General features: G+C 36.8%; 2 protein-coding genes across 3 annotated transcripts; one reads left to right on the top strand and one right to left on the bottom strand.

Moving 5' to 3' along the window:
- The first annotated feature begins 316 nt into the window (after positions 1 to 316).
- LOC110775990 (uncharacterized) lies at positions 317 to 9,327 on the top strand. 2 transcript variants are annotated; one of them, XM_021980645.2, is made up of 5 exons: positions 317 to 1,316; positions 4,458 to 4,602; positions 4,683 to 7,688; positions 8,306 to 8,693; positions 9,020 to 9,327. In XM_021980645.2, exons 1-4 carry the CDS (start codon positions 436 to 438, stop codon positions 8,666 to 8,668), a joined length of 4,395 nt encoding a protein of 1,464 aa, XP_021836337.2. In that variant the 5' UTR covers positions 317 to 435; the 3' UTR covers positions 8,669 to 8,693; positions 9,020 to 9,327. The 2 variants fall into 2 exon arrangements, with proteins under 2 accessions (XP_021836337.2, XP_021836290.2); XM_021980598.2 differs by lacking the exon at positions 9,020 to 9,327 and having other exon boundaries at positions 8,306 to 9,018.
- Positions 9,328 to 15,036: 5,709 nt separating this feature from the next.
- Positions 15,037 to 18,316, bottom strand: LOC110776129 (probable indole-3-acetic acid-amido synthetase GH3.1). The gene is made up of 3 exons (XM_021980705.2): positions 17,826 to 18,316; positions 16,847 to 16,948; positions 15,037 to 16,675 (listed from the first exon to the last, which is right to left on the bottom strand). The coding sequence occupies exons 1-3, from the start codon at positions 18,254 to 18,256 to the stop codon at positions 15,313 to 15,315; spliced, it is 1,896 nt and encodes a 631-aa protein (XP_021836397.1). The 5' UTR covers positions 18,257 to 18,316; the 3' UTR covers positions 15,037 to 15,312.
- Between the last annotated feature and the right edge of the window lie 242 nt (positions 18,317 to 18,558).

Below are 18,558 nucleotides of genomic sequence, written 5' to 3'. Positions count from 1 at the left end.
CATTGAACATGTGTTATTTCTCCATGTTTTATTAATAGAACTCTCCAGTTTGAGTATGGAAATTTATAAAAAAAACCATTTGTATACGATATAATAACACAAATATGTACGAAAATTGACAAACCCGTGTATCGCACGGGCTTCAATACTAGTATTATCCTATTACGAAGAAATATGAACCGTCTACATTCAATATGATGATTCGATTTGACAGCCCGGGATTATTAATACAAAGTCCATACACACTGGGCTATCCAAAATTCCAAACTCGGCATAGAAAGACTCAAGGGTCAAGCCCACATATAACCCGGCCCATACTTTCTCTCTCCTCCTTCCTCTCCCTCTCCTCTCGACGCCGTACTCCCCCTCCCACACAAAGTCGCAAACCCAACTGCACAAACTCAATTTCTCTATCCTCCCCCATTTTCACCCACCATGGCTTCCACCGTCAGCCCACCACCACCTCCACCACCTCCGGATCGCCTCTCCTTAGAATCAATCCCAATCGTCGATCTCCGTCTCCTCTCTCAATCAGAACTCACCGCGCTTTCTCTCTGCTCCTCCCACGCCTTCGACCTCCGCCGTTGCGAAGACGTCGTAATCCCTAAAATAGATCGTTCCGTCTTCAATGAGTCCGCCGGAAGCCGTAAACAAACTTACTCCCGCCTCCGCCTTGCCCCGCGCAACGCCAGCAACAACCTCGCCTCCACCACGCCGAAACCCCGCTCCACTCTCTCTCATCTCGACGCGGACAACTCGCGCATTATCTCTCTTTTTAAGACTCTATTCGACGGCGGAAATGATGCCGGAAACGGAGACAACTTCTCCGCGCTTGTTCCCGTCAGTGTTGAGTACAGCGACGCTTTCCTTGGTGGCGGAGATGGTGGAGAGAGAAAACGGAAGCGTGTACAGAAGGCGAAAAGTGATTCGACCGCGGAAGCTGTGACGACGGTTGCATTGGTGGTGGGAGAGGAGCTGAGAAATGATGATGAGAAGGCACCAACGGCGGAGGAGAAGGAGTATAGAGAGAAAGAGCTGGTGAATAGGAATGGCGAGGTGGTTGATTTGGCAGAATTAGGGAGGAAGGATGATCCATACGGGGATGAGATAAGGAGGAGGACGGAAGGTAAGGAAAGTCCTGAAGAATTGTTAGGGTTTATTGGGGATTTGAATGGAATTTGGGGGAGTAGAAGGAAGAAGAGGAAGATTGTTGATGCTAATCAGTTTGGGGATGTTTTGCCTAATGGTTGGAAGGTATTGATTGCCATGAAGAAGAAGCAGGGCCGCGCCTGGGTGTTTTGCCGGCGATATATAAGGTTTATCTTTCATTCTTTCTATGTTTATTTGATGATATTGTTGAAAGGTTGATGCTGAATTTCTTATTGTTGGATATAGAGCTTATTTTTGTCGAATTGAGTAATATAAATGCTTGTTGAGGTTTCCTTTTCATGTATAAAAGGAAAGATAGGGCCTTGAAGTAGCTGAATTGAAATACTGGAATTGATGCAGTTCTAGTTGTAGAATGATACAAAGCATTGTCCATGAATAGTGAATGCTTGAGCTGATTTTTTTGTAGAAGGAATTTAGAATTATTACTGATCGACAGCTTGATTGACTGTGCAATATTAGGCAAGTGAACTACCATAGATACAATCAAGTGTAATGAGCCGTTAAGAGTATATAAGTAATGATTGAATGGTAATTGTTCAGTCAAGATTTGTTTTGGTAGTTATGGAATGAATAAGTAATGATTGAATGGCAGTGAAAGTTAGTTGTGCAATTGTATAGTTGCGAACAAAATTACAAACAAGAGGTAATGATTTGATCTTGAAAAGCAACTTAAAGTTTTTAAAAAACTACAACTGTAATTCATACTGGATGCGAATGTGAGTAATAACTTGGGATTAGTGGACGAGTGGTATAGATAGTACAATTTCTTGGTCAGAAATGTGTTAAAACAACTAAGGAGTTTACTTATAGAGCTCAGCCAATACTAGATTACAATACCTAGTTTAGCTCAAGAACAATGATTCAAATTAAGTTGTGGTAAGGTTGTCATTGTGATTTTTGTATGTCAAATCTAATTCTCAAATGCAATGGTGACTTGATTGAGGAGGAAAAAGGCTCCGTAGATGAAGGTGAAATGTGATAGAGTAGGTTATTTTAGATATGGACAGAACATTAGGACTGTAAATTGTAGTTAAACTGCTGAGTTTTACCAAGTTGGTGCATGATATTAAAGATCAAGATGCCACCGTGTAAGGAAAATTCAATTTTTTTGGAGTTTGTTTCTTTGGTGTTTGAGGAGAGTCCCACCAGCTAGACTCATGCTCTATCAGTAGTGCTAATTGTGCATGGTTGGAGAGACCTTTCTACTATTGGGTATACGTATAAAATTCTAAGTGCGATCTAATCTTTGACATTCTCTTTATTCAATTACTATTGGCATTAATTATCAAACCAAATATGGTCTTTATAAGAAAGAATCACTAGGACACACTTACAACTACTGCGCTGCTGGCTTTGAGGAAGAACCCTTCATATTCTGTTACTTTCCGATGCCTTTTCTTCTCTTAGACTTATACCTTGCATAAAATCCACCTTATTTAAAACCCAACTTGTTGGACTTCAACTGCCCGTTCAGTTGTTCTTCCTCTTTCCATGGACACATCACCATTCCAGATCTCACCTTACAATATGATCTTTTTCTTTCAGCACCAACCCTTGACCTCAATAATTTCTCATAAAGCTTTCTGTCTTGTTTGCAATGGTTACGGGAAACTTAAGAACGGAATTAGAGAGGTTTATTAGAGTGAGAAGAATTTAGTAAGTAATCCTCCCTCCATGGCATAAATTGATTTCTCCCACAGTCCCCACAAATCTAGCCTCTTTAGAGATCATGCAATTATTAGCTCCCCTCTTCAAAGGCCTTGCAAATACTGGATCCCAAACAGAGTTCTTAAGTGGGTTAACTCAAGTGACACCCTTTATCAAGGTACCTGGCCAGAATTTTATACCCTTCTAAACGGCTACAAACTGTCAAAAGTGTGGTGCTAAGCGAGCGAGTCCACTCCAATTGAAAACCGGTCGACGCATGCTTGACTCAACGTGGACACCGATTCATTTGTACTCGAATCAAAACTCTTCGAAATCAAAAGTCCCGAGCTTAGCTAGTGCTCGAAAATTATTTTTGTTGTTCGCGTGTTCCGCTTGACTCTAGCTCGTCAAGCTTTGACAAATTAGTATGATCATCATTCTCTTTATGGTGAACACATATTTTCTTTATAGTGAGAAAAACGAAGAAGTAGCCACCATTCTCTTTAATAGAGAACATAGGGTTTAGTTTTTTCTTCCCACCAATTTTAGAATTTTTTAAGAACTATACATCATTTTCTTTTGAAAAAATATATAGGCATATGTGTTTGGTTCATTCACATTTTATTTTTAAAGAAGTGCCCGTCATTCTCTTTTGTAGAAAACATATTTTCTTTCGTTCTTTTTTTTTTCTTCCCAATCTTACGCGTGACAGTATTTTAAGAAGCCAATTTTTTTCTAGAGCTATTTTTTTTTTTCAAACAAATGTTGGACAAATTCAAGATTGCTTGAAAACGCTCTAGAATGTAAGTTGCTCCTGGTTATTGTTGGACAACTTCTTTTATGTGTTATTTATCCCTTCTCCTTCTTATATACTTTTATATTGATTCCTTTCTTCTTTTAATATAGTTTCTTTCTTAGTGTTGGCACTTTATAGTTTTGGTATGATTTAAACATAGGTGACCTTTATGTTAATGATTTAACCTTCATTAAGATATCATATATGGGTTTATACTAAGATTTATTAGAGAGAAATGATGTTTTATAGAGAAGTGAGGTTTGTGGTTTGAACAACTCGACTCGTGAAGGTCTCACGTTCGAGTCAATTTGAGCTTTGACGGAGTTGAGTACGAGTTGCTCTCTATCTGACCCGATTAGTTCCCCTCCTTTCAAAGAACTTCATGATCAAGATCAGTGTCTACTTAGGTATACATAAAAAGGTTGATCTTATCCCTTTGGTTTTACAGTTTATACCAGTCCTTGTAGGACTCGTGGCCTTCCTTTGATGTATAGTATTTATTCCTTGTCTTGAAAAAACATTTTTTGTTTTGTTTTGTACAAAGCACTTTTTTAAAATTATTAGTATTGTTCTCCTCTTGCCAACCCCTCTCTTATTAGTTTAGTCCTCCTTGCAGGCTCATTTTTTTTGTTAATACCATAATGACACGATGAAAACTTATGATGCTAGAGTAATAGCTTGGTAGCTTAAACGTTAGCCTGAAAACTTTTGACAATTTTTATGGTGCAAAATTTTGTCTTGTTATTTTAGTTCACTGTATTTGGTTTTGCTATCCTTGGAGTTCTGTTGGGTTACAGTTTACGCCTGCTTTACTCACACAGTTTATCTGCTGGATGTTATGCAGTCCTAATGGACGGTATTTTGTGTCCTGCAAGGAAATCTCTTCTTATTTGCTCTCCCTGACTAGCCCTGAAGATTTAAAGCAGCAGATAACTGCTGTTCAATGCACAGAAGCTTCAGTTGTCGACAACAAAATCGCTTCTGAAAATGTCAGTCATTATATTTGTACTTTGATACATGCTTCCTTCTGTTATTTCCGCTGTGCCTGAATTGATGTAATATTCTACAGGCTGCAGATCTGGGAGCAAAAATTGAGCACCCATCATTGTCTGTCACTCCTCAATTTAATGATTACGAAAATCAGCAGAAGCCTCTCTCTACCCCTCCAACTATTGATAGTGAAAAACAGCTAGCCTTATTGACACCTGTTCATTCAGAAGAAGTACAAGCAGCATCTGGTTTGAAGTGCCACAAATGTTCCACTGCATTTGGTGGAAAGGATGAGCTATTGGGCCACCTTGTGTCATGTCACAAGAGGAAGCGGCGAAAATCTGGTGCACCAGTTGAAGATGATATTGTGATGAAAGATGGAAAGTATGAGTGTCAGTTTTGTAACAAGGTGTTCCATGAGAGGAGCAGCTATTTTGGGCATGTGGGCATGCATGTGAAAAACTATGTGAAAAGTATTGGTGGGTCTCCAGGTCTGACAGTGACGTCCAAGCAAAGGAATTCTTCTATCTCTGTTGCTGAGGTCCCAGAAACTGTGTCTGAAACAGTAGGAGATGTAGAAATGGATGCTGTTCCTATATCTTCAGTTCCTAATATTTTAGCTGGTAGTGAGCATATTTCAAATTCATCTGACAAGAAACCTGAAGCTGGTTGTGAGGCTGAAACACATTTAGGAAATGATAGAGTTGACCAAGATAATTTGTCTCTTCACGCGGAGCTGGTAAATGAAGCTGCTCAAAATTATAAAATATCAGCTGATGACTCTTCTGGTAAACATGATGGAACTGCCCCTAATACTGAAAATATTGTTAGGGAGGTAGAAGAGGCAGTTGATTTTTCTGCTATGGAGCCTGATAATCATTCTCTTTCTGAGGAGATGTGTAATAATGAAAATAATGATTTTTGCGAGAATCTTGGTGAAATAAATGCAACTGAATGTGTAGATTCTGAAATAAGCAAATCATCAGTTGCACTGGTGGAAGATGATAGAACTTGTTTCCTATCAGATAGAGGGCAGGTAGATCTTGGTTATAATGTTGCTGACGACCTCTTTCAAAGGGAGAGTGATGCTTCTGAAAGTGATCTACTTGCTGAAAATGAGGAAAACTCATCAGGTGATCAGAACTCTAAAGATAAATCCGTGGGTCTCGAGACTGTTGAGCATAGTTGTTTTACTGAAGGCTTGGAAGTTGGAGATGATGTTGAGCTGATGGAGTGTACCGAGAGTGGACATCTTGATCTGGGTATTGATGCTGCTGACGAGGTTCAACATACTGGGAGCTTGGATGAATATTCAAATGTTTTTTATAAAGAAGAGGAAACGTGTGGTTTTACAGCCAATAAGATTGAGCTTCCGGAGTCTCCGTTGGCAGATTCCAATGAAAATAGTTCTTGCAGTCCATCAGGGGATCAACCTACATCTGAGATGCAGAACTATGTTGGAAAAGACTTTTTTGGCATGGTTAGTGAGACGGAGGTCGACATGTGCAGCTTGGAAGATACCGATGCAACAGTTGGTGTCGAGGGGTGTATTGCTCAGGAAAGGCCCGAAAGTTGTACAGCTCTTCTATTAAAGGATAATAATGGTTGTGGTTATATTGCGAATGAGGCTCAAACTTTTAGCGACACTGAAGTTTTTCAGGTTGAGCAAACTTGTAGACTTGAGAATAGCCCAAGGTGTGAGCTGTCAAATAGAAAAGGCGGGGATCCTAAAAGTGCCCAAGTTATGAATATGAATGCAAGCAATCTATTTTTAACTCCTGGAAGCAACGATAGCCATTTAGCTGCTAATGTTATAACTAGCAATGATCAAGAGAATAGTGATGTCTCTAATGTATTAGGGTCCTTCAGCAATTTTATTGAGGATAAGCAGGAACAAGTTCCTAAAGATATTCTATCTGAACTTTCCACTAATAAGCACATGCGTGGAGTTTCCATGAATACTGCGACGGGCGTTCCTTCCACTACAACACAGCTGCCTGAACTTGATAAGGTGGACAGCTCAAGGACTAATAAGATGATATTTGATTTTGGCAGCATTCCTGAAATGAATACAAGATTCCTTAGTTCTGTACAGAATGAGACTGTTGTTCCTCAAGGGACATCCCCCTTTTCACTGTGGGGGCAGCAGACATGTGCTGTTGATGACAGTCAAACTAGGGTTTATGGTGGTTCCAGGGGTGTTGCTGATCAACAGAGGGGTTCAGATAATAGTTCACTTAATCTGGTAGGTCTTCAGCAACCTTCAGATGTAGGGTATAACTTGAACAAGGTTTGTATGAACGAACAAAGGTTTGGTGTTCAGCATAATGAAACGGGAGTTTACAGAAATAATAACGAACCTAGGAGGGAGGAGATCTACGGTGGTGGCAGGGGTATTGTTCAGCAAGAGAGGGCTTCTGACAACAATTTGCTTAACTTGGTTGGTCTTCAGCAATCTTCAGATGCCGGATTTAATTTGAACAAGGTCCATATGAACGAGCAAAGATATGGTGTGCAGCAAAATGAATCAGGAGTATACAACAACAAAAGTAATGAAACTAGGAGAGAGGGGATATCTCATGGAAATACTCTTAATCTAGCTGGTCTTCAGCAGAAATTTGACGCTGGATATAACTTGAACAAGCCTTGTTTAAATCAACCAAGTTATGGCATGCAATGTAATGAAACTAGAGCTTATAACAGCACAAGCGACGAGTCAAAGCAAGAGAGGGTGACTTATGGAAATTCTCTTAGTCTAGCTAGTGTTCCCCAAACACGTGACACAAGGTACGGCTTGAACAAAGCATGCATTCAGCAAACCTGTGATACGGGTTTTAGCTTGAACAAGGGATATATGGGTACCATGCAGGAACTGTCTAAATTAGATGAACTTGGACACTCTCGAGACCGAGATTTAATGGTTGGTTTTGGAAATGGTGGTGGGAGGCCTAATCAGGGTGTTGCAACTGATTTTTTATGGAGAGCGACAGAGGGAAATATTTTACCTGGTGGTTTGATGGATTCTTCACCGTCCCAGGGACAGTCATCTGGCTCTTATCAAGCTTTTGATTTCCTTTCAGACAAGGTATTAAACAATTCAATTTTCATCCTTTTAGAATTGGAAGTAACAAGGATAGTTTTCTTTGATTTATCTTTCTTTTAAACATATATAAATTCATGTGTTCTTATGGCCAAAACGACTGAGTAAAAAGAAAAGTCAAACAGGGAGTTTTTAGCTAGGTTTAGGGGAGGGGTAAGAGGAGCAGACAAGGTACATTTGCTTCCCCATGTTCCTATATATGTATAAAGGTTGTGCATCTTTTCGATACCTACCTCTCACTTGGATGCACCACTAGGCGTAAAAGAGTTCTCAATGGCCTTTACATATCTTGTTGTTTGCCTGGTTGCTTTAAGTTCGAATTGGTGGAAAGCAGTAACTTTTTTTTTCAATTGAAGGATGGAGTTCCTCAATTTGTGTTTGTTGACCATGTGCCCTTTCACCCATTGCTTTTAGAATACTTTAAAAAAGATTGCTAAGAGATTTCTCACTATCCAGTGGGGATAAGGAAATGACTCAGTTTAGGCTCTGTTCTATTCGACTTATTTTATCTCAACTTATATTCTCTGAACTTAACTGAACTTATCTGGTCATTGTATATGTTGAAGAACAGAAATGTGATGATATTTTGTCTAATTTTTCAGGGTGGGAATGATCTCTATGCTGCCAATGAGAAATTTGATAACATGTCAAGCTTCGAAGGGCTAAGACCTACCGGCGTGGAACCAATGGAATTTAGTTTCATGACAACACAAGATTCAAATGCTCAATTGGAACACCAAAAGGTCATGTCATTCAATGCACAGATGAATCAAGGTTTTGGGTGGCATCATCATCAAAAACCAACATCCATGCCAAATATGATGACCGGACACGTTGTTAGCACGATGTGTGTTTGGTGTGGAAATGAATTTCATCAAGATTCATTAGGCTGCGAAATGCAAGCTGGTTCAATTGGTTATCTTTGTCCAACCTGCAAAGCTAGAATGTCAGGGCAGTTTCTGTAGACAGTAATCAGCCCCAATCTTAATGGTAAAGTTAACAAATCTGATGTTTTTTTGCTGTTTGTATTTTGTAATTTTTGTTGTAAATGATTTAGTTTCTTCATGCATTCATTCATGTTTAGCGCGATTTCTAGGGGAAAAAAATGAATGCAACAATGTGCATAATGCTGCATTTAGTTTGGTTAGGGTAATCATAAGTTATTAGCTTGCATAGTTACATTAGTTTGAGTTTCTATTGATGCATCAATCTGTTGAGATTTGTGCATTTGCTTTAAGCTTATCTTGTTTTAACACTTAGTAATAGCAAATATATACTTTATTCCATAATGGATGACTGTTTTTGTTGTTTTTCAGATGATGAGTGAAGCTATAAGTCGAGTTTTACAAATTTTCTGCTCTTTTTTGTTTTAGTATTGTTGCTCATATACCTATGAGACAGACAAATTTGTTTGGCTTAATATATTCTTCGCTACTAGACGGCATTAGACCTGGTTATTGGGCATGGTAGCTCAATGGGTATAAGATTTGGATCATGCTTATCGATTTTTATTGGATATGGCTCTTATTGGACATGACCTTTATTGGACAGGGTCAATGTAGGGCTAAACTTGATTGCTAAAAGTTGATAACTATTATATTATGTAAAATGACATTTTTAGACATTGATTTTTGTCGCATTACTTTATTTTCCCCTCTTCATTATTAAAATATGAATGGTGAATTTCTAATTTATAAATATAACTTTGGGAAAAGTACAAATTTAGGTGGTAAATATTGTATATACTCACCTTAGCGGCCCATACTATGTCCCATACCATCCATCTCGTTTATTCTGCACGAGTGTGGATAGGGGGTTGTCCAAGTATCGTAAAAGATATTGTAGCTTCTGATTTTTGCCTAAATAATGATGATAACTAGTGGCTGGTGCCGTTGATCTAAAAAAAAAATGTATTGTATGTACTCCGTATTTGTGTACTACTCCAATTTGGACATTTTCAATGTACAACTTGAAAGTGAGTTACTATTACAGTATTACTGTGTTCATCTAAAAAAAAAAAAAAAAGCAAGAAAAATGAAATTAAAATGTAAAATAAAAAAGGAAAGGAGAAAAATAGAAGGAAAAAAACAGAAATATCCATAACCGTCCATAACAAAAAAGAAAAGTATGAATATCAATTAAACAAATAATCAAATGGCAGGAGCTCCTTCCTTGAAGTGTTAGAGCTGATGTAGGAGGTAAGAAGAGAGGAGGGGGATGAACTAAAGAAAGATGCAATTGATTATTTATGGACAAAAACATATTTTACAAATTAATGTTTCAAACCTCCAACAAAAACGTTGCCCGTAGCAGCGTGTTCAAAACTGGTGATTTTACCTCAAACCTCTCTTTACCAAACATCTCTTATAGAAGTTTTGTCAAGTCAAATCTCTAAAAGTGGTCCAAACTTCTAAAATTGCCCCCAAACTCTATCTGCCGAACAAGACCATAAGCTCAAACACTCGTAATTAATACATTCCGGTCATGAATTACGGAGTATTTTTTTTATTTCAAACTTATGTTGAGCATATTATATATTTATATGCGCGAAAAAACCCATAACAGTTGTATATGTGACTTAAAGTCATACACCAATGAAAAATCTTTAATACTTCGTATGAAGTAATAATGTTACCATGAAATTCTCAAGTGATTTAACTAACCACAACAACTAGGTGCATCCACTCACATTTATCTGGTATGTGAAATATAAGAAGAATATGTAAGACAAACCATCAATTCTAAATCGGAAATTCATAAAGATATACTTCTTGCTTTAGGTGCAACTGAGAATTTGTATCGTATATGGCCCAGTAGATATTTCAAATTTTAGGCATTAAAGAGGTGAACATTATGATTTGATTATTTATCTTTATTAAATTAAATCATTTGGACTTATTCTATATTTTGGGTATAGTGGAAATTCACTCTAGTGTATATGATTATGATGTTATGTACCATGGACTATTCATTCTCATACAACCCATTAGACATTCCAACATGACCTAAAAGCTTATGTTGGCCCATTTAATAATTAAACTTGTAAAATTAATGTGTTACTAAATTGAATAAAATAATTAATTTCCATCATTTTATTGTAATCGAAAGATGTACTTCATATTGTAAAGACTTTAGAAGTCTGTACAAAAATTAACCATATGAAATTCACGTAGTAAAGTCATCTCGAACTGTTTAATTTCAACTTTATAGTACAATTAAGTACCACTCCACTATTGAGTATATATGATTGTACATCCATAATCTACTTTATAATAACCGTACTTTTGCCTAACCATTTACGTATTAGCATTACAATAGTAGAAAATCAAAACCCTAATTTTGCGAGTTGATGTAGTATCTAAAAAGAGCAATTAGGCAAGAAATTGAGGGATTTGGCCCTCATGCAAGAGGGTACGTACGATGAATAGAGGCAACTTAATTGGTTGGATCATTTGCATGTGATGGAATGACTACTCAATATTATTGTAGACATTGCTAAAACAAGAACAACACAAATTTATTAGCAACTTCATCTTTGTTTCATCTTATTTGGCCATTTAATTAAAAGGGGATTGATTTGAATATTGATTCTATTTCTTTGTCCAGCTAGTTTTGGCTACTTTCCTAATCACATTAATTAATTTCGACCCATATTTAGATGCTAATTGTCTTATTAGTACATTGAAACAAGGAAAAGCTCTACAATCTAACACTTATAGTTGATCTTTCGATCATCTTTATTTTTTGAGGATAAGATTACATTCAAATCTCGTATTGCCATGTCATGTGCTTGGTGGTAATACTAATTAGATATGGCAAATAAGGCTATGTCATGGTCACCTTATTTTCACTAGCTTATATCTGAAAAAATAAGTTATGATAAGTTCATATTTAGTATAAGATAAATTCAGGAAAAATAAGTTTATGTCAAATTAGGTGAATAAAATGCACCTTAAGTCGTGTTTTAATTATATTACTTTACATTCAAGTTATTTATCTACATTTTATGTAATTTTGGTTTGGTTAGGCTCCGTTCTGTTGGACTTGTTTTGACTAAACTTATATTATCTGAACTTAACTGAACTTATCTGAACTGGAAAAAAAAAAAAAAAAACTTATTTTGTCTGAAATAAACTTATTTGTGTGAGAAAATGTCTAAATAAACTTATATTATCTGAACTTAACTGAACTTATCTGAATTTAATTTGTTTGAAATAAGTCAAAATAAGTCGAACATAACAGAGCATTAACATTAGGGTTGGAAAGTACACTATAGTGAATAAGTGACCCATGTTTTACTATTGACACCATGTTACATTGAGTCTATTGAGAGTATTGACCAACAAATTATTTAGGAGCACGTTTCATTTTGTTTTTTTTTTTTTTTACATAGAAGAGTACTCCCTCTGTATTTATTTAAAGGATACACTTGTCTTTTCCGGCCGTATTTGTTTAAGAGATACACTTGTTATTTTTAGTAACTTATCAACCCCCCATCTAATTAAAAAATATATCTACATCTCACCCACACCCCCCACTCTCTAAAATGACATGTTCCCCCACTTGTTTTTCTTATTAATATATCTAATCAATCCCACTTGTTTTATTACTTTATTTCATTCAATTTTTTTTCTTAATACCCGTGCCCGGCCAAGTGTATCTCTTAAATAAATACGGAAGGAGTACGTTCTTGTTGTTTGTATAAATGTAATACATGCAAGTGCTATCAACAGAACAATATACGGAGTAATATATTGTGTTCATAATTCCCGATTTATTTACTTTTGTTGATCAAATAAGTCAAAAATTAAATTCGAATGATCATAATTCATAACAATTACTCCGTATTATGTAAGTACATTACATGATATTGATAAGACTGTAAAAGGGAACAGATGGGATATATAATGAATGACGAGCCATAAAATTGAAAATGCTTTAAGGGAAAGATGAAAGATCTAATCAAAAAATACATAATGCTTATCCATTCCTATTCAAAAATCGTCAACTTTAATTTGTACAGTAATTGGATATATTCAATTCACCGAATTTATTTCCCATAATTGCATACTTTTATTAAAGTGAGGCATCTTTTAAAAGAAAGTTTTATAAGTTTGTGTCAAACATTCACTGTACTTAAAAAATTACTAGGGTCAAAATTCAAAAACATAATCACTACCCAAAAGTTTCATTGTTACATAAATGTCGTGTAAAAGTTGTGTCAAATACTGTTAATGTTTTAACTGTGTGTCGATCTAAGGTGATCAGAAATGGCAACATACTTTAATAATCCTACCTTAGTTGTTTATGATATATACCCATCAAATTTGTGTAAATATCATAAGTTGTTGTTGATCACCCATAAAAAAAAAGGACATGTCACAACTGACTACGGAGTAATTAAATAGTGGGCGGCCATGTCGATGCCCCGATTGCTACTTTGAATAATTAAAATTCAAAATTCTTATTCATCTTAATATTTGACCAAAATACATGTAGTTCATTAAAGTGAAAAGATTTATTAAACTGGTCAACTACACATGTAGTCCGAGTAATTTTTCAATTAGATAATCTTATAATTAATATATTTTTTACTCTAATGGAACTAAGAACATCTTCAAATCTTCAATGGCGAGCTAATTGTCAAATTAGTTTGTCATGCCACTTCGTATATAGAGTTTCTGGTGTCATGTAAGTTTCCTATAGTTAATAGGTTTATAAATTAAGAGTTTGTGTGGCCCTTTCCCTTTGGTCAAATCCTCTAACTAGGCTAAATCCTCTAATTATAGTTGAAACCTCTGAGTATCAAACGCAACCAATATATGAAAGACTAAGTCGTTTTCTCCTAGTCTTCTTTGAGTATACCATAATAATCAATGTTTTTCTTTTTGTACGAATGAGTCACAAAGGTAATACAGATTAATTACAAATGGGGGCGTAAGAATTCGAACTTGAGACCTATCATGCATACAAATACCATTAGTTTTAACCACTAGGCCAGAACCTCGATAATTGATGCTAATAATCAAGTGGATGCACGTGGATCGCGTCTTATCTACATTTATACTACTTCAGTCATTCATCCACCCTCAACATGTGTATCGGAAAGCAAATCAAGTGTTGACTAAGTTTGACCGTGTCGGACTCATGTAACTTGTGAGTTATATTGTTTCATATGTACACGTACTCCATACCATTCCATTCCATTAATACAGTACTAGTGTACTACACCACAACAATATGGAATATGTTATTGTTGAAGTAGTCAACAATATAATGTGCAAGTTTGGAATTGGACAAACAAAATATCTGATTTTAAGAAAGAGTAATCTTTCTCTCCTCACTCTGTGTGCTAGCTCTCTGAATCTGTTGAACACATTATTGTTGAGGTAGGTGAGAAATTTTACTAGACTTTTTTTTATTACTCTTTCTTTAATACATTACTAATGTTAAGTCCTTTTTGCTTTATAGGGCAGACATTAGGGATGGAGTAATTAAGTTAGGGACGGAATGATTACTACACTTTATAACAAAAACAAATAAAATTTATAATTATGTAATACGGAGTAGTAAACTTATGAGTTGAATATTTAAAATATACATTGAGTCAAACCCAATAACATTTTTCTTAATATGGAGTAATATTTTTTTTTATTTGTCAATAGAAAACTATAGTCAAAGTAAAATAAATTAAATAGTGAAAAAAGTAAAAATTGTGCAACAATTTAGAAACATAGTACTCCAAATACTTAGTTAGTAAATGTTGGCTTTCCCAATCCTTTTTACTCTCTCCGTTTTAGAAATACTCACAATACTTGAGTTTGGGCGTAATTTAAGTAAAGTTGTCGGCAGTACCTCTACATGAATAAGCTAATGTGCAAGTGGAAATAATGTGATTATTGTAATTGTTCTTGAGAGAGTGAAAACTGAAAAGTACTCCGTATATTCAAATAATGGGTGCAAGTGGAGTTAATATGAGAAAAACACATTGAAGAATTGATTCAACTTGCAAGTGTGATAAATAGGAAAAAATAGTAAATAATTTGTAATCTCGCGTTAAAATAAGAATTGTTATAATTATTCAAAAAGGGACATAAAAAATACAAGTGTTGAAGAATATTCAGAAACGAAATAAAAACGTGCTTAAAAAAATGTGACACAGATGCACAAATTCACCACTTCTTCAACAATCAACACTCAACAGTAAATTCGATCCATAATTGAAAAATAACCAAATACAATGTACAAGTAAAAAAGCAAAAAAGAGAGTTGAAAAAATTAAAAGCAAGTTGCAATTAGAGGTTGGTTGCAAAAGGCAAACATTAAAAATTACTTTAGATTACAAAGCCTTTTCTAAAGGCCAACAACACTCTTTTTTTTCTTACTAAAAGAGAAGGGTTACATCTTTTTACTACAAACTTCCCGATTTACTTCCCTAAACCAAACTAATTACCCACCTTTTTCCTTGATTCCAAAGGTTAATTAATTAATTACCCCCAACAAAATAGAGGTAAAAAAAACTGTCCAGAAAATTAAGGGAAGCAGAAGTTAAAAAAAAAAAAAAAAAAAAAAAAAGGAATATAAATCTTCCTAAAAATCTAATTAATTTTCACCTACGGCGCTCAGGAGTCCAATGTGGTACAGTCGGGCTAAAATGCGCCGATACAACTCGTGAGTCAAGCAACTCCATTATTGGCGTAAAATTCACACATCTCGGCACTTTATACTGATTTATCGACGCTCCACGTGAGATTGCATAATCCATAAGTTCCTCGAAGGTCCCACTTGTAACGACCCGGATTTCCAATGCCCCGATTGAGTTATCCGCGACCCGGCATTGCCGGTATACCGAGTTAAGCGATTCCTCCATAGCTAAACAACATTCATTTAACACGTGACTCGGTGGCGAGTTTCCCGAGTCCTTCACTAATAACTCCCAATAGATGACGTAATGACCCGGGATTGTTGTCGTATCAGCGTAACTCGTGTACTCTACAACACTTGCGTTGTACTTTTTGAGGAGTTTTGTGGCGTTTTCTACTGCTCTTTGTAACTCGGACTCGTCCGTTTTGTCCGAGTCAATGCTGAGTAGTACGTTCTTTCTCCTCACGAAATGGAACTGTGGGGCCGAGTTGTGGAAACCGGTGACTCGGAGGATGTCGCCGACTCGGTAACGGTATAGCCCCGCGTAGGTGGTGATCACGAGCTCGTACTCTTTCCCCACCTCGACGTCGACAAGGTCAACGAGTTTTGACTCACGAGTTGACCCGGGCGGGTCGAGTGGGAGGAACTCGAAGTAGGCCATGTTTGGCATAATGGTGTAGGAAACTTCCGAAGGTTTACACATGGGGTTTAAATTTAACCCAAAGTAACATTCTGATGACGCATACATGGTACAAGCCAAGGGTAAACCCCCGCTGTAAAAATCCAAAGTGGGAATATACTGAGCCATTGCCCCAGTAACTATGACGTCAAGGTACTTGGTGTTGGGCCAAATCCGGGTTATGATCCCTTCCCATTGGTCCTTCTCACACACCGCGGCGATAAAGTCCGCCAACTCCGGGTCGGGTTTCATAACCCGACTCATGGCTGAACGGATACTCGGGTCGGTAACCTTAGCATTAAGGGTCCCGTCTCGGATATCCTGAGCCAACTGCCTCCAGTTAAGCTGTAGGAAACGAATGGCCCGGAGAAGACCCGAGGCAAAAACCGCCCCTAGACGTAGAACTGACTTCCGCTCGTACATCCCGCACAACATCTGAGAGTACATGCTCTGGTAAGAATCGGCACAGAGGATCGCCTCGTTCGGGCTAGTATACACCATATACGGGTCATATGGGCGGGTCTTGAAGTGCTCGCTTTTGTAGTAGCTAGTGAGAACGGGTCGGGCTAAAAGCCCGCCCGGAGTCTTGGTTTCTGATTTCACAAATAAGAAGTAAAGTCCTTTTCCCTTGTCTAGTCCTGGCACGTACCTATCACGTGAAATCAGTTAAGATATTTGGTCAGTTTTTGAGATCCCAATATGATTGCAACATAAATTATTAGGTGTACAAATACCAAAGTAGCCAGAAATTAGTTATATCAAACAAAATATTTAATAATTGTGGTTTATCTTAAGAAACAATTAATTGTAATTAACTTACAGATTCATGACAGGCATTAGAAGGCTGTACAGTAGTTGACGACGATCTAGTTCTTCCTGGATTGTGGGCATCAATTTCCTCTCTCCAGCTGATGTGCCAGAACTGCAAAACCATTTCATAATTCACCAAAATTTTAGTTCACTCTTCAATTTTTAATAAAAACGAAAAAAAGTCAAACATAGTCATAAACGCGTTTTATCTTAACATAATGACTCACTTTACGTGAATAAACTTTAACAAGACTAGAAATCAACCCAACCGACTAATTAGTGTGTTATTTATACAACAATAATATGAGGCCGGGGTAGGGAGCAGTATAGAGCTAGCAAAAAGCTGACCCTACCCACCAACCCGTTGGGCTTAAGAATTCGGATCTTCCAGCCCTAATTCGATATCACTGTTTTTTCAGTTTTTAGTTTTGAAAGTCATATGATTTAGATTGAATCATGAACAAAAGAATTGTCATACTAATAGAAGTCATGTTGATTTTGAAAACTGACCACAAAAAAGGTGAAAATTACTTTTTGTAGTTTTCATATTTTGGTTTTCAGTTTTGTACAAAACAAAAAACGAAACCGAACGGGGCCTAAAATGTGAAATTTAGAATTTTAGTGTAATTTAACATTATTTAAAATTTAGTTTGCTGTATATTTTAATTTTGACTAGTAATAACAGTGCATTTCTTGGGAAATAGTGCTAATTTGATAAACTTTTAGTTTTTTTTATTTTTATTTGTAAAATTTTAGGTCGGGAGAAAATAAAAACATAAATAAACGGGTCAGTCTCAAGTTGACCCGTTTATTTTCTGATAACCATTTAAGACATCACGTCGGGTTCAAATTGATAAAATCTCAACCCGTTTGTAAACATGTCGACCTGATTTCGAGATTCTTTCCCTTTGAGGGTCACTACCGGTGGGGACCACATTACCCCCCAAAAAAAAACTTTTTAGTGAAATAAAAATAGTAAAAATACATACCTAGTGAGGAACTCGGAAATGGGATGAGCAGAGAGGATTGGGGAACGATCACCATTGGCAATCCGCTGAATTTCAGGTTGAAGGTCTTCATAAGTAACCATAGGGAGTTTAGCCCTAAAACTCTCCCTATCATAAGCTCCATTGAGGTTAAACCGAGTAAGATACTCTGTGTTAGCGTTTCGGGTCAAGATCTCACCCAATACTCTCTCTTGAACTATATCAGCGTTTCGAGTCATATCCTCTATGAACTGGAGAGCTTTTGCGTCTTTATCGCAAACCGGCGGTCCAAGCGGAGAGGATAGAACAGAGTCAACCGCCATTTTGTTGGTGGTCTTTACAAGAAGAAGATGCAAATATTTTTCGAAGGTTAACTTTGTTTTGTATAGGTTGTTGGTATTTAACAAGTTTAATGTGGAGAGATTTCTGTGCATACGTTAATAATTTGTTAGAAAAGAAAGAAAGAAAGATTTTTAATTTTGGGTTGAAGAAATGATGGAAGAGAAAGGGAGGTATATATAGGAGGGGGAAAAGAGAGAGGAGGACACGTAAGCGGCCACGTAGGAGAGAGAATGGGAAAAAGGGGAGGTGAGAAGGAAGGTGAGAGGAGCAATTGAGGGGTATAAGGAAAGCGACAGTGTAGGGTAAGAAGGGGGACAAAGTGGGGGCCCGGACACGTGGAAGTAGTCAAGAGGAGAAGAGCATGTGGGGTTAGGTGATTGCCATGTCAGCATAT

Source organism: Spinacia oleracea, chromosome 2 (genome assembly GCF_020520425.1).
Source record: "Spinacia oleracea cultivar Varoflay chromosome 2, BTI_SOV_V1, whole genome shotgun sequence".
NCBI lineage: Eukaryota > Viridiplantae > Streptophyta > Magnoliopsida > Caryophyllales > Amaranthaceae > Spinacia > Spinacia oleracea.
This window is presented reverse-complemented; position numbering and strand designations above follow the sequence as displayed.